The 16,518-nt window shown below is 36.3% G+C and overlaps 2 protein-coding genes and 1 long non-coding RNA gene across 4 annotated transcripts; 1 reads left to right on the top strand and 2 right to left on the bottom strand.

Moving 5' to 3' along the window:
- The first annotated feature begins 1,556 nt into the window (after nt 1-1,556).
- On the top strand, nt 1,557-8,708 carry LOC140822089 (plasma membrane ATPase 1-like). The gene is made up of 21 exons (XM_073182813.1): nt 1,557-1,814; nt 1,914-2,033; nt 2,133-2,231; nt 2,673-2,810; nt 2,931-3,065; nt 3,149-3,328; nt 3,554-3,760; nt 3,844-3,963; nt 4,042-4,161; nt 4,326-4,448; nt 4,527-4,631; nt 4,741-4,885; nt 5,581-5,745; nt 5,854-6,092; nt 6,319-6,351; nt 6,445-6,526; nt 6,765-6,925; nt 7,238-7,423; nt 7,505-7,687; nt 7,771-7,946; nt 8,332-8,708. Exons 1-21 carry the CDS (start codon nt 1,761-1,763, stop codon nt 8,426-8,428), a joined length of 2,868 nt encoding a protein of 955 aa, XP_073038914.1. The 5' UTR covers nt 1,557-1,760; the 3' UTR covers nt 8,429-8,708.
- A 2,348-nt stretch (nt 8,709-11,056) lies between these two features.
- LOC140822009 (mitochondrial outer membrane protein porin of 34 kDa-like) lies at nt 11,057-13,855 on the bottom strand. The gene is made up of 6 exons (XM_073182717.1): nt 13,699-13,855; nt 13,490-13,557; nt 12,288-12,398; nt 11,997-12,083; nt 11,701-11,909; nt 11,057-11,577 (listed from the first exon to the last, which is right to left on the bottom strand). The coding sequence occupies exons 1-6, from the start codon at nt 13,745-13,747 to the stop codon at nt 11,271-11,273; spliced, it is 831 nt and encodes a 276-aa protein (XP_073038818.1). The 5' UTR covers nt 13,748-13,855; the 3' UTR covers nt 11,057-11,270.
- A 704-nt stretch (nt 13,856-14,559) lies between these two features.
- LOC140821720 (uncharacterized) lies at nt 14,560-16,516 on the bottom strand. 2 transcript variants are annotated; one of them, XR_012115834.1, is made up of 4 exons: nt 16,147-16,516; nt 15,769-16,036; nt 15,532-15,674; nt 14,560-15,395 (listed from the first exon to the last, which is right to left on the bottom strand). It is a non-coding gene; the product is annotated as an uncharacterized lncRNA (long non-coding RNA). The 2 variants fall into 2 exon arrangements; XR_012115833.1 differs by having other exon boundaries at nt 15,769-16,509.
- Between the last annotated feature and the right edge of the window lie 2 nt (nt 16,517-16,518).

Below are 16,518 nucleotides of genomic sequence, written 5' to 3'. Positions count from 1 at the left end.
AAAAACTTATGTGAGACGGTCTCACGGGTCGTATTTTGTGAGACGGATCTTTATTTGGATAATCCATGAAAAAGTATTACTTTTTATGCTAAAAGTATTATTTTTTATTGTGAATATGGGTAGGGTTGACCCGTCTAACATATTGTGATCCGTGAGACAGTCTCAGATGAGACCTACTCATTTTTAAATTACACACTTCTCATAATTTTCACCCAATTTTTTCTCGTTAAGTCTTTTGTGAGATAATATAAAATATCTTTATTCGTGAAATAAGTCAATCATGCTCATATTTTTACTATAAAAAATAAAATTTTTTACATAAATTTTTTTTCATGAATGATCTAAATAAAATATATATCTCATGAAATTAATTTTCGAGACGATCTTACAAAAATTTTCGTGATTTATCTATTAATTTTATTTTTTATTTTTGTAGTTTATTCATTTTAAACTATAAGGCCATCCACAATAACACAAATATTTCCTTCAAATATTTGTGGACCCCATAATCCACATCATCAATCAAATATTTCTCTACTCAAATATCTCATATTTCACAATAAAATATCACACCAACCAAATATTTATGGGTCCCACTGTCACTTTAATTAATATTTTTTTTTCATTTAAATAAAATCTTTTAACCACTTTAATTATTTTTATCTATTATTTAGTATTATATTTTTATTGAAATATTTTTTTCCATTCAATTGTCCATTTATATTTCACATAATAATTAAATATAATTAAATAAATAAAAAAAATGAAAAAAAAAATGCTTGGGTCGAGGTGAAGAGCTTCACCTCGACCCACCCAAGCTCTTCACAATTGTGAGGAGCTTGGGGACCCAAGCTGTCGAGACCCAAGCTCTTCACAATTGTGAAGAGTTTGGGTCGAGTGAAAATCTTGCCGAGACCCAAGATCTTCACAATTACTCGACCCAAGCTCTTCACAATTACAATTATGAAGAGCTTGGGTCGAGGTGAAGAAGGTCTTCATAAAGTGAAGAGTTTGGGTCGAGGTGAAGAGCTTGACTCTCGACCCAAGATCTTCACCTCGACCCCACCTCGACCCAGCTTGACCCAAAAAAAAAAGCTCTAAAAAAAAAAAAACAAAGAAGCTCGACCCATCACAACCCAACAAACAAGCGCGTATCAATCACGCTTGTTTTAAGAAATTAAAAAAAATTACAATATTCGGTTACAAATTAGTAACCGGGTATTGTTGTGACACACAATTCAATGATATACAATGGTGAATATTTCAACAGAAAAAATATTTGGATGACATGACAAGGATAATATTCATCGCTGTGGATACCCAAATATATGCTAGTCAAACGGAGGAATAGTTGGGATGGGGATGTACTTGACAAGTACAGGTACACGGCCATTAGTATTACAGGTCACACCAAATAAAAAAACCTTTGTTCCAGAAAAAAGAAAACTCAATGAACATCTGTTCCACCAACATATATATTATAGATTATTTCCCTTTTTCCACTCACGCGACAGGGATGCGCGTTAGCGCGTGACCGAATGGTGCTGCGAATATATGCAGAGAACTTAACTGCTCGATTCCTTCAAAATTCCTATTTCTCACCCACACTTTCTACATTTCTTCTCTCTTTATCCTCTTGTGATTTAGCGAGCTTTTTCGGTTTCATTCTGACGTACGGATGCCTTTAGACTTTACTCCTGATTGTATTCATATCTCGATTTGGATTGATTGAGAGTTTACTGTGCTTGTTTGTTGTTGATATGACGGCGAAGGATGAAGCTATGGAGGCTCTTAAGAGAGAAGCCGTGGATTTGGTTTGGACTTTGGATTTACTTCGTTTTTTCCTCTGTTTTGTGTTGTTGCATGTTTCCTCTGTTTTTTTGATTTGTTGGTGAATACTACTACGGTTTCAGGAGAACATACCGATCGAAGAGGTGTTTGAGAATCTGAGATGCACAAGAGAGGGGCTGTCATCTGAGGATGCTAACAGAAGGCTCGAAATCTTTGGTCACAACAAGCTCGAAGAGAAGGAGGTTAGTTTTTATATTTTTATGTTATTTCCGAAATTTAGTTATACGCTATTTTTCTTCTGGTTATGTATTTTTTTGCGGAAAAAATATGGATAATTGCAGGAGAGCAAGATTCTGAAGTTTTTAGGGTTTATGTGGAATCCTTTGTCATGGGTGATGGAAGCTGCGGCAATTATGGCCATTGCTCTCGCTAATGGAGGAGTTAGTGCTTTTCTTTTTTTAATAATAATGATTATAATTTTTGCTTTTCGTTGTGTGTGTGTGTGTGTGGTGTTCTCCGTCACTTAATTTAACTATATACTGTGCATGCAGCAAAGTTGTAGTTAACTATTTGAATAATGCTAAACAACATAGAATATTATGATTAAAATTTTTAATAATCTTTTGCTACTCCAGTGGTCGTCGCGATATTAAATGCTAAACAGCATAGAATAACTTATTCGCCTGTTTGAAATTAAACTATTTTTGTATGCGTCTATCGGTTTTTTTTTTTCGCTTTTGATTTCTGGTCAACGCTGGTTTGCTGTTTTGATAAGCCTTTTTCAATAATTAAATTCGTCAATATTTGTGGAATTTTTCCATATTTTACGAATCCTTCTTTTTCCGTTTAATGAATTTAATTACTTGGGGAGTACTTTGCAGGGGAAACCACCAGATTGGCAGGATTTTGTTGGTATCATTACTCTTCTTATAATCAACTCCACCATTAGTTTCATCGAGGAAAACAATGCTGGAAATGCTGCTGCTGCCCTCATGGCTCGTCTTGCTCCGAAAGCGAAGGTGGTTAAATGTTATTTGGTCTAATTGCATAACGTATTTTGTGTAATTCTACGTACAAATTTTGCAGAAATTGCAATTATTTCATTCGATTGAAAGTATGTTTTAATGAAAAATGTATAGGTTCTGCGAGATGGGCAATGGGTTGAGGAAGATGCCGCCATTCTTGTTCCAGGGGACATAATTAGCATAAAGTTGGGAGATATTATACCAGCTGATGCTCGACTCCTAGAGGGTGATCCTTTGAAAATCGACCAGGTCCGACTCTGGCTTATATGTTTTACTTTTTTATACTTGTCTTTCTGTCGCTCAACTGATTATTTACTATTTTTCTGTTACAGTCCGCTCTAACAGGGGAATCCCTTCCCGTGACAAAAAGCCCCGGGGATGGTATATACTCAGGTTCTACAGTCAAACAAGGGGAGATAGAAGCAATGGTCATCGCCACTGGTGTGCACACCTTCTTCGGAAAAGCCGCCCACCTTGTAGACTCCACTAATCAAGTTGGGCACTTTCAGAAGGTGTGGATTGTAAATCCAATTGTTGCACTCAATACCGCTATCAAAACATTGATATTACTCTGAAACTATGGGAATCTATTCATTTCATCTGTCAGTGTATGTTATTTGTTATAGGCAAATTTTCCATGTTTGTTTCCATCCACTGAAGTGTGTAAAATTATCATTTTTTGCACACTACATCTTTTTGGAAATTTGATGTTGATTGTTGGTTTCTGTTTTCTGAAGGTCTTGACTGCCATTGGAAATTTCTGCATATGTTCTATTGCTGTGGGGATGATCATTGAAATCATTGTGATGTACCCTATCCAACACCGCCCTTATCGTCCAGGAATTGATAATTTGCTTGTACTCCTTATTGGAGGAATTCCAATTGCAATGCCAACAGTGTTGTCTGTTACAATGGCAATTGGTTCACACCGTTTGTCCCAGCAGGTACAATGCCTTTGCTGCTTTCGTTGAAGCTGAAAGTGTTTAGTTTGAAGTTTTTTATATTTATAATCAGTTTATTCTATCAGGGGGCAATCACTAAAAGAATGACAGCAATCGAAGAAATGGCTGGCATGGATGTGCTTTGCAGTGACAAAACTGGAACCTTGACATTGAACAAACTTACAGTTGACAAAAGTCTTATTGAGGTCCATAAAACTGTCTAGTGTATGGACTTGGCCTTTCACTGCCTGTTTTTAACTCCTTAGTCTCATTAATGATTGCAGGTCTTCTCTAAAGGAGTGGATGTAGATACCATTGTTCTAATGGCTGCCAGGGCCTCTCGGATGGAAAACCAAGATGCCATCGATACTGCCATTGTAGGAATGTTGGCAGATCCCAAGGAGGTACGAAGACATTAAATTGCATCCTCGTGAGATGGTTTTTATGGGAGGCGTAGTAGTAATACATGCATGATTTTACAAAGGTTACATTTTGGTCTAATTGTTGATTCCATGAATTAACAATGATTAAGAGAATTTTTTTCCTCTGCTTCTATTACATAATAAAGGCAAGGGCGGGCATTCAAGAGGTTCATTTCTTACCATTCAATCCAACTGATAAGCGCACTGCTTTGACATATTTTGATAGTGAAGGCAACTGGCATCGAGTCAGCAAGGGTGCCCCTGAACAGGTATTACAAAAGATCTGATAACCGATTGCTATGTATTGCTAGATGCTTTTCTGATTAGCTGCACCTTTTTGCTTTTAGATCTTACATCTTGCGCATAACAAATCTGAGATAGAACGTAGAGTTCATTCTGTGATTGATAAGTTCGCTGAGCGTGGGTTACGATCTCTGGGAGTAGCATATCAGGTGGCCCATCTTCTCTGATTAATTTTTGGCCCCACTTACTGAACTTTTTACCATTCTGTGTGTAAGTCCTCCCTCTTGTCATGCATTTGACAGCCTTATTGTATTTCAGGAAGTTCCTGAAGGAAGGAAGGAGAGTCCCGGAGGTCCGTGGAAATTTATTGGACTCTTGCCTCTTTTTGATCCTCCCAGGCATGATAGCGCAGAGACAATCAGAAGGGCGCTGAATCTTGGTGTAAATGTGAAGATGATAACTGGTGAGCATATACTTTTACACAAACTTTTGATGCATATACGCTTTGGTGAATGATTCACCAAGAGTTCGAATGCATCTGGCGTGTTTAATTGATTAGACGTATCACTTTTTAGCAGAGATCTAGTTAAATTCCTCACTGGATCTCAGTTTATCTCGTTGTTCATCATTAATCGTTTATCTTAATTAGCTCCTCCCCACTGCCACTTCACTTGAACATTTCTAAAAGAAATAACTTATCAACGGTCATAGTAGTTTAGGGTCTTTTTATACCCAAGGCAACTTTTTTTGTTTTCTACTCTTGGACAGATATAACCAAACTGATGACAAGGCAGATTGTGTCTCAGGGTTCATTACGAGGAAATGTTTATTTGTTACTTCTTAACTCATTGTTGAACTTCATATGTCGGTTACCTCTTTCTGTAGGGTTTCGAGTACCGACTCTCATTTCTTGGCATATTTTCTCTGGTTGGAGTTAGGAAGCATAAAAAATAAAAGTTCTCAGACCTGAAATTTGCAATTTGTGTCGTGACATTGGTTTTAACCTAGTGTTTTTAGAAAGTTTTGAACTGAAGTAGTATCTCCACTTGTCATGCACTATCTCGCATTTAGGATTTGTAACTACTTTTATCTTGTTCGGGACTTCGGGTGTACTTCCATTTTGTATTACGAAATGATCCGAATTTGATTTTGCATCAGGTGATCAGCTTGCGATAGGGAAGGAAACAGGGCGTCGTTTGGGGATGGGAACCAACATGTATCCTTCATCTACTTTGTTAGGGCACAACAAAGATGAGTCCATTGCTACCTTGCCCGTTGATGAGTTGATCGAAAAGGCTGATGGTTTTGCTGGCGTTTTCCCCGGTATGCTCCTTTTTCTGTTGGTGATAGTTCCACCACCTGTCTTCTATGAGAATAAATTCTGTCTTTACTTAATTTAATATCTATGCCAATTCAAGTTCACCTTTGCAGAGCACAAATACGAAATTGTCAAACGTTTGCAAGCCATGAAACATATTTGTGGGATGACTGGCGATGGGGTGAATGATGCCCCTGCTCTCAAGAAAGCTGATATTGGCATAGCTGTTGCCGATGCAACTGATGCTGCTCGTAGCGCATCTGATATTGTCCTTACTGAACCTGGACTAAGTGTTATCATTAGTGCTGTGCTAACTAGTCGAGCAATCTTTCAGAGGATGAAAAATTATACGGTAAGTATTTAGAATCAATTTTCTTGGCTAGAAAACTACAGCGACTCTTTTTTCTGGGTTGGGGATTGGGGCCGTTCCTTTTACATGTAGACTACTACTAATTTAGTAATTTAGCTATAACCAGGTCCCCTCTCTTTATTCACAAACAACACCTTCCCTAGCTGCCTTATGCTGCACAAGTTTAGCAAATATCTCTTAATCTGCTTGTTTTTTTTTTATTATGCAGATTTATGCTGTCTCTATCACAATCCGTATCGTTGTAAGTTTTTAAAATTGTTTACTTATTAATTACTGTGGTTTTGACATTGATCTAGTTGTAATCATACTCTCTGATGTAACTTTTGATGTACAGCTTGGTTTCATGTTGCTTGCCCTCATATGGAAGTTTGACTTCCCACCTTTCATGGTTCTGATAATTGCCATACTGAATGATGGTAAATGTTTTCCCCTTAACCCCTTCCCTTCATTTCTCAACTATCCTTGCCAGTTAAACCATGCACGTATACTTGCTACTCCAGTTTTCGTATTGTTACGCTAGATTCAATAGATTAATCATGGGAACTCGCTTCTTTTACATATGTATTGAAGAAACACACTAGTGCATTGCACATGGAAAGATTGCTATTATTGGAAGTATGTTTTGGTAATTCTGAAGCTTCAATTTTGACCTAGGTACTATAATGACAATATCAAAGGATAGAGTGAAACCATCTCCTTTACCTGACAGCTGGAAGTTGGCTGAGATTTTTACGACAGGGATCATTCTCGGGAGCTACTTGGCTATGATGACGGTCATTTTCTTCTGGGCAGCATATGATACAAACTTCTTCACTGTATGTATGGTTTTAATTACATCAAATATGGATGACTATCTATTGTGCTTGTGTTGGACATAATGCTGCTTGTGTTCACAGTTATTAAATTAGGAAGTTCAAAAAATAGTATTAGTAAAGGGAGTTTCAAAACAAAAATTGATACAGAGGGTATGCTTGCTCCTAGTATTATTGCGCAGATTATGCACTAGAAAGAGATGCTTTGGCTTGTGTGGCTATTCATCATTTGTTAAAGTGGCTTTTACATTGGTGAACTAAGTCAAGAACTATGCTCTGAGTTACTGTTTTTTGCCTGCATATTCTGAATTACAGCGTGTATTCGGGGTTGCATCTCTCGAGAAAAAATTTCACCCCAACTTCAGAAAGATGGCGTCTGCAATATATTTGCAGGTTAGCATCATCAGTCAAGCCTTGATATTTGTGACCAGATCAAGAAGTTGGTCTTTTGCCGAGCGTCCAGGACTTCTGCTCATAGGGGCTTTTCTCGCTGCTCAGCTTGTAAGTAAATTACTGGTCCTTTGGTTCTTAATTGGGAAGCATGCCGACAACCTGAACAATTTTACTTCTTTTTCATGGCAGGTTGCAACCCTAATTGCTGTATATGCCAATTGGAGTTTTTCTGCGATAGAAGGGATAGGATGGGGTTGGGCAGGAGTTATATGGTTATATAATGTCGTATGCTATATTCCACTCGACTTCATCAAATTTATCATCAGATACGTCTTGAGCGGAAGGGCCTGGGATCTTGTCTTTGAGCAAAGGGTATGTCAGAATGGAACCATAATCTCGTATTTATTGGATTAAAATTTTGAAGTCACTCCATTCATTTTGGGATGACGTTGTAGATTGCCTTCACAAGGAAGAAGGATTTTGGAAAGGAAGAGCGTGAGCTCAAGTGGGCACAGGCACAAAGGACTCTCCATGGACTTCATCCACCTGAGACACAGCTTGGTGAACGCAGTAATTATAACGATCTAAATCAGATCGCGGAAGAAGCAAAACGACGTGCTGATATGGCAAGGTATGTGTATAAAGTAACTCCATGGTGGACAAATAATTTTAAAAACTGGAAAATCATCAATATCACTTTTCAACAAGTTACTGAAAATGCCAATGAAAGTAGGGCTATACGCTACCATATATTGTAGTTTTCTTAAAGGCTTTCTTCCCTTGTTTCCTGCCCACTAGGAGTTCCAACTGTGATGCATCATAGTAGAGGCAGTGGTTCAGACTGTCTGCAATTCTTCATTTCTTCTAGACGTGCAAAAAAGATTAAATCTCACCCAATACCAACACCCCCAACTGTCCCCAATTAGATTAGATTCCATCTTGTGTCGGGCATATGTTCTCTAAATTCCATCTTTGCTCTATCGTATTTCACAACTGTTCGCTTACTAATGTTGCAGGCTGAGAGAGTTGCATACTCTCAAAGGGCATGTGGAATCAGTTGTGAAGTTGAAGAATCTCGACATAAATACAATTCAGCAGTCCTACACGGTTTGAGTATGACCGGTGCGCTGCCTACAGGCTTACAGCGTGCGTATATATAGATACAGTGGCATTACTTAATGTCAGATAAACGTGGGTTTTATGGGTTGTGCCTGGCTCATATCAATTAATGGAGGTAGCAGCCGTTTTTCCTACTATTTGCTATGTACTTTTTGAGGGGGGGACGTATGCTTGGCAAGATTTTGAAATCAGAGGAATTTCTTTGTACCACATACTCCCTCCGTGATGTACCACATACTCCTTGTCACATATATTTAGGCTGAATTTCTTTTTCTTTTTTTTTTAGTTTCAAATATAGTCTAATTTCGTATTATTTACTCAATTTTTTTTTACCAATCTACCCCTTAATTTACTTTTTAGCTACTGAGAGTTGTTCATTTAATTATTAAAACATTAACTAAATAAGGAGGAAAATTAAAAATTTCTTTGTAAAATTTATTTTTTCAACTATTTTTTAATATGTGTGAAAATATGGTTTGAAAACTTGGTTAAAGCCTAAAGGCACCTATAAATATTCAACAATATGATTTTATTTTATCATTTTTTCCCAACTTTGGTTAGTTAATGGATATTTTTAAATAATAATTTTGTTGTGAATAGACTAATTTATGTTTCATTAATAATTCAATGAGGTATTTAGTGGATTATAAATTCCATATCAACAAATAAATTAACCAAACAATGTTTTTATGAACGGTTATGAAATTCGATATCGGTATGTCTTAATACTTTGGTAATCAAATACCGAATTTCCATCCCCAAGTCCATTGAATTTAAAAGTATTTTTATTTGAAAATTGTTTTTAAATAAAAGTTGTGATAAAAAACACTTTTTTTTAATTCACAATTAATAGAGAAGTCTTAAAAAAACTCCAAATTTCAGCTTAGTAAGTTCTTTTAAAAGCACTAAAAGACCATCCAAATAGTATACATATCAAATTATTAAAGTAATTTTTTGTTTTAAAAAAATACTTTTAAGCAAAAACACTTTAAAATCCACACACATGAAGGGTTGTTAGTTGGAGATTTAAGCCTGGTGACCTTTTACTCAAATGTCGGCATTGCCTGCACCCAAATTCGCGCATCCCAAAATCAACTACCAATATGGACATCAACCAACTAGCATCCTGATCAGTTATCACACGAATTTACGAGAAGAAAAGACAAGAAAAGCTTAATATCGCAATGAAACCTCGATTTTAGCCTCAATAATGATATCCGAAACGTAATATGAACGTTTTGAGCGGAAAATATGAGTGAGAAGATAAGAGAAAGTATGAGAATTAAGTTATGAGAGAAAGAACCAATTTATCCGAGTTTTTGCAAGAGTTCAAGTTGGAGTTTCCAGCACTAATACGGGCGGATGGCTTTTAGACGCGACGATATAGATGACTAGGTGGCATGAGCCGACGACCTCAGTTCTCTTACGCTGGAAAGGGTTAGATGTAGTCTCTCTCTCTCTCAAGTTTTTCTATTACTTAGTTTCCGATGAGTCTCGCTATTATATATGTTATTAATAATATAATATAATTATAATAAATATCTTATTTATAATTTTATTTTTAAATATTTTAATATTTGAATGAGTTTATTCTAATAATTATACTTTTTTTCTTATTAATTAAACACAACATTCATAAATTTTAATTTATGACACTATTTTTTTTATTATTAAATATTATTAATTTAAATTTGGTAGATAACTTTATTGCTTTATTAATGTGCAAAAAAAATTTACTTTGTATTGAATAAAATCTAAAAATAATAAAAATTTTGGTGCGGAACGAATCTAAAGTGAGGCATCTTGTCTCGGATTTGTCCAAATCTATCTCCAAACACGTCCAATTGTCATCCCTAATATTGGATATCGAATAGCCTTGTCAAAAAAGCCCATTTACGAAGTTTTTATGGACCTGATATGCCCAAATAAATAATTCATATCCACATTGTATCCTTTTTTTTTGAAGCAACGTGGCATCTTCTTAAGATCTTGCTCATCAAATACAAGACATGTCAGCATATGGCATAGTGGTAAAATATGTTAGATACTAGCCATCGGATTATCTGTGGAAGATGTAGAGTTTCTTTGGTTCATAAAGCAAAAGAGTGAACTACTCCTTTGAAGGGGACTTGTAAAATTTGAGCTACAAGAGTTCCACACGACCACCATTTCAGAGAAAACAAATCAATATCAAACCTAACAGCAATATAACAGTTAAGTTCGATCTATTTGTTCCGGTCACGCACATGGCATCTGGTTAACTTTTCGATTAATCTGGTCGGCATTCTGATAATGAAAGAGGTTATTCTAAGGTTAAACATCTACGTCTTTGCCAAGGACAGGCAGAAGCGCACAGCCTTTACGACAGAGTTGTGTAAATCTACAAACAATATTATGATATACAAAGAGAACTCCAAAACAGAATATTTTTGTGAAAAAAGAAAGAAAAAGGAATGAACCGTGATTGCCCCCTTGTGCCCGTTGAGCATAACTACTCAAAATGGACGTCACTCCAACACAAGATAAAACACATTCTTCTAATAAAGCAATCACACATAAGGGAAACACATCACTTCAGCTGAGACAGGATTGGAAACCTTATGGTCGCATTTATACGATGTCTAACCAGACAAAGAAAGACAAACTTGCATTGATGGGAGAAAATTTCAAAAGCTAAGTTGAAACCGACGTATACTAGTTCGGTACGTTGAAAAGGGAGAAAGGATAACTACCATATCAAGTTTAAGAACTGCCATTATTTCTAAAATCACCAATATAGTCCGCCAAAAAACGAGCAATACAACGGTTTTTCATGCCCATAAAAGCATCAGTTATCTCATGGCTTCAGAGCCAAGGCCAGACCAAACTTGGCACTTTTGTCGATAGACTTGGTATCCACCTCAGTTGAAATGGTGATGAGCGACTTTGGGCGCCATTCATGCTGGATTAAAGCACTTGCCTTGCCAAAGTGGTTGACACGTGCCTTCACAGTGGTCAGTGGATCCAATGAATGCTGAGTTCCAACAGTTATGGTATTCTCATTATTCGAAAAGCTGTGGGTCACCTCTGCACCAACAGCGGTATTGGTCAAAGGGCTCACAGTGTGGTAGTATGATGCACTCACGGTGTCACCCTTGTCATTCCTGAAGCAACATAGGTTTGACATTTACTAGAGACAAACTTTATGATACGTCATTTGAATGAAATAGTTTTCAATGAAACTAGAAGGGAAAAGTATTCAAGAAAGCCAAAAATAAAAGACTTACAGAGTTAAAGCAGCAATAAGGTCAGAATTTGTAAAGCTTGCTCCAAAGTTCAATTTGGTCAAAGCTCCTTCTTTGGTATCAAAAGAAAGATCGCTCCCAAGAGCAATGGTACTGTTTCCCAGAACACCAGAAAAGTTGACAATGGGATTTGCGGTCAACCCTATGCTTGAGCTTATCCCAGCATAATCATGCAAGTATTGAAGTTCCAGCTACAATTATAGTACAAACAGAATCAGGTCAAATCCCCCAAGATATAGTCCTTGACAAGGCCAGAGAATATGTAGGTTTTAGCTTACCTTTCCAGACCTTTGATCGGGAACTCTGAAGCTTAAAATTGTTTTGAACCCAGGAGCAGGCTCATCAACCGTGATGGTGGTTAAGAGCTGAAATTCGTTCCATAACTAGTCAAATGCTTAAAAGGATGCATAAGTTCAATCTAAATTTTTTCAACAATTTGTATGAATTGTTTACGTTACAGCATAAGAAAGATGATATACAAAGTATTTATCCACAAAAAATAACAACTATTGGTAATTAAAGATGTTGCATTTCATGATAAAAGCACAGATGTAGAAGAAAGACTATACGTTGGAGGCGGTATCCACTTTAACATCAGTTGTGATGTTTTTGTGCTTCAACTGAGTATTGATATCAGCCAAAAACAATTCACCTTTCTTTGTTCCGGTAGAAGTGAGAGTCTGCAAACAAAGCACTAAATTAGCCAAATAATAGTAATTCTGTCCATAGGTACATAGCAAACTAAAATATACTGCTAAATTGCTGCGCTATGCACTCAAAGCAGAAAAAATGTGAATCACCCAGACGATATCCATCCCACGAGATGACATGTATCAAGCACACCAGTAGTAAATGAAACAACATACCGAAGAGGAATTCTAGTTTGAAAATCAAATCCTTAAGCATGACAAAATTCTTCAATAGGAAAAGCATTTAAACTTCTTCAAGCATAATTAAATTTAAGATGAATAAAATCAAATACTTGACAAATGGAAATGAACCCAACTGATTCAGCATTTCAATTCATATGCCCAAAATCCCATGCAGATGTGATGCAGAATATAGACAAGAAAACATGTAAATATAAATTCTATAAATCAACAATTCCAAGAACAATGCTTAGAAGAATTGGCTTTACATCGCACGATGCATGTCAAATGATTTTAACATGTGATTTGTCATTGCTCTCCTATGGTGGAAATCAAATCATTTTAGTACATAAATTCGGTTAAGATTCTTCATTTTAAATGGTGTTCTAAATATACATACAATGAAAACATGTCATATGGTCGAAATATATAAAACATGATAATGTAACAGCACAAAAAGTATGAACTTGTGTAGAAACTTGAGCTAAAGCACTGACGCATGCACAAAAACAGTGATCCGTAACACGTCAAAATAAATATTGAATACCAACATTAATAGTTCACGCTAATGATGTACTATTAAATTAGCAATCAAATATTTGAATAAAGCACGTAAAAGAAAAAAACACATAAACTGTCTCGATTGCCCGCAACATCAATCAAATCTCGGATGCCCGCAACATCAATCAAATCACTACTAGATCATAATTCATAGCATAACGAAAGAGGAACAAACATAATGAGATTCGTTAATAATTATTAAAAAAAATAACAAGTCAACATTTCAAGATCAACAATTAATTAGAGGATTTTGTGGCATCATCAGGCGTAATTAATCACCGCGGAAAAAATAAATCGATTCTGTTTTTGAAACAATAAAACCCCCATAAATCGATACTTACAATTCCAGTGGGCGAGTAGGTAGTGATAGTAAACTTCTGGTCAGCCTGATAATCCTTGTTCAAAAGATCTAATTCCAAGAAAAAAAAATCAGTAAAAAAAGAACTAAAAAAATCCAAAAAAAAAAGAGCCAAAATGCAACATAAAAATTTGAAGAAAGGATATCCAACATTCGTCCAAATCACAATAACGAAAGAATTAAAAATCAAACCTCTAGCTCTTTTGCCAATGTCGGAGTAGAGACCCGGACCCTTGCCCATGGTTTCCTTGATGAAATTAGAGAGAAAAATGCTGTGTGAGAGTGCGATATTTCTAGAAAGCGAATTGGTGGAGGGTATATAAGGAGGGCCAAAGCCCTAATTTTTTTGAGTGTGAATTTGTTGCTATTGGAATCTCAGCCGTTGATGAGATGGGAGTGCTCAACAGCTTGATCTGCGCCGTTTATTTAGGTACTTAGCCGAGCGCTAATTTCTTTGGCAATAAGATAGAGACAAAGGTGTATTGTTCTTCAAGAAAGTATAAATTTTTAAAATGGAATTAATTAATTGTTCGGGGAAACAGTTTGGGAACCATTGACAAAGATTTCATATTTATTGGTACATTATTTGTGCTTGGCCAAATATTTATCTTGATTTCGACACCCAAACCCGCAATAACCAATTCTTATAATATCTATAATCATAATTTTGGAATCAAATCTCATCATTATACATCAATCATGTTTTTATTTGGAGACAGTATCACGTATCTTAATCTGTGAGACGGATCAACTTTACGGATATTCACAATAAAAAATAATACTCTTAATATAAAAGTAATAATTTTTTATGGATGACTCAAATAAGAGATCTGTCTCACAGATACGACCCGTGAGATGGTCTCACACAAGTTTTTACCTTTTTTAACCGTGGAACAAAACCCATTTACAATTTACAAAAAGATGTATAAAAATCTTCCGCTTGCCAAATTTTGGATAAAAAATAACAAAAAGACCAAATGAAACCCCAGCATAATAATTTCACGTTTCAAGGATGATTATAAATCTGATTTCATCTACAAGTTTGAGATCGTCTCACCCCACCGTACATCTTTCCATAGTTAAGTTACATACCACAAAAATAACTTCGACGATATTTAATTGAGAGACATTTTATTACAAAACCTCCTTCAAATCTGTCTTTGACATAGATACTACAAATGTAACAATCGTACTACAGCATTTCATAATTTTAAGGGCACAAACTTGATCAAGACAACCAACTGCACCTACACTCACCTTAACCCAGGAAAACCAACATATATTCTCAGGTTAACAAAATTAGCAGATATTATATTTCCCAGATCACAGTCTTGAGCCCACTACATACTGGCAATATGACCTCTGAAGTTATGTATCGGCCACCAAGACGCATACTCGCTTTCAGATTCATCTGCCAGTGAGGCCTGTGGAATCTTGTACCCCTTGATTTCATCGCTATAACGTTTTTTTTATCAGCCCGTGCTTTTGCCTCATATGGAGCTTTCTCCTCAGCTGCAGAATCAACAACACCAGTGTGATGTCCAGAAGCTGTAATTCTACAAAGTTATGTTTGGGAGAAGAACATAAAGGCGCTGATGGCCCTCTTTGGTGCATTTGAGTCCCTTTTCTTCTTCAGTTTCTTCTTCTTTGACCCATCTTCGTCACCATCTTTGGTTTTTTTCCTACTTGACGATGCCTTGAAAGAAAGCTCTTTCTTGAGTTTCTTTTTGAGCGGTACCCAAATCAATCCATCAATGGAGTCTCAACATAAGGCCGAGAAACTTAATCACATCATGGAAATTAGTATTTCTCCTCTCCATTGTCACTGCCATCAGATTCTCCTTGCCCTGAATCATCGGTAGGGGAGCCTCCATCATCCTATCTTCATCCTGCGAAGATTTCAAATACAAGATATTACAAATAAATAAAAAAATTGTGCACACTAATGATGTGTTTTCATGTCCGCTTTGATTGAAATAGTAGACGCTAATATAATTAATAAATTCAAGAAAATGACAAACATACCTCTTCATCGCTCTCATCTCCAGCTGCTTCATTCTCGATGCGCTCAAGATGCGGGTCAACAGCATCATCATCGTCATTCTACAGAACAGCTGCCACTCCCTCAGTAGTCTTGGCACTCCCCAAGTTCATGATCTTCATGTACACTTGATATACGGAAACAACATTCTAATATAGTCAGAATTTAACCAGAAAGACTCTTCTAATGTGAAAATAAACAATCTGGAAGAGGTAACTAACCTAATGAAGTCAAAAAGTGAATGCCGTTAAGATTGAGACTTGAACTTAATTCAATCCAAAAGCAAGCTCAAACTGGAGGATTGTCCAAATCTATATATGCAACTCTCACATATTTTATCCGGTCGACGTGTCCTACTAACAAATGACACTCATTTCTTTGAATGTTTCGGAAAAGGTGCTCCTGCTCAGTCTTAAATCTAATGAGAAGATCAAAGTAGTGCATATTTGAACCTCCATCAGTATCCCTCACAAACTCTACTTAGTCAATCTAGATTAATATTAAAACAGCAAACCCATCAACTTCCGCAGAACAAATACAAGCATATTATACATAAAGCTGGATAAGGAAATATTTATAATTAAAATTGCAAATTCTACCTCCTCGTGAAGAATGATAGCGGGTGGTCTGGGTAAAAAGAAAAAGCTCTTTTCGAGGGGAATAAAGAACTCCATCTTCAGCTTTCAGTGAAGATTTCACAGCACACCCATGACCAATCCTGATTGCTACGGAAATTTCCAGGTTCAGTGACTTTGGCACCAGACAAACCACGGAGAATGGTAATAAAGACTTCGTGCACGAATCCCTGATATTTTAAAACATCAATATCACGAGAATGATCATCATGGTGAACTTCACTGGAAAATCATAATCAGTTTCAAGTGATGATGGAGGTTTAGGTTTATGTAGAGCGCGCGGGAAGAAATTACTCTGTGAGGTCATTGCGCTTACTTAAACCGGGGTGAGTGATC

Source organism: Primulina eburnea, unplaced genomic scaffold (genome assembly GCF_022965805.1).
Source record: "Primulina eburnea isolate SZY01 unplaced genomic scaffold, ASM2296580v1 ctg739_ERROPOS11973397, whole genome shotgun sequence".
Classification (NCBI taxonomy): domain Eukaryota; kingdom Viridiplantae; phylum Streptophyta; class Magnoliopsida; order Lamiales; family Gesneriaceae; genus Primulina; species Primulina eburnea.
Note: the sequence above shows the minus strand (reverse complement) of the source record. Positions and strands in the feature narration are given on the sequence as shown.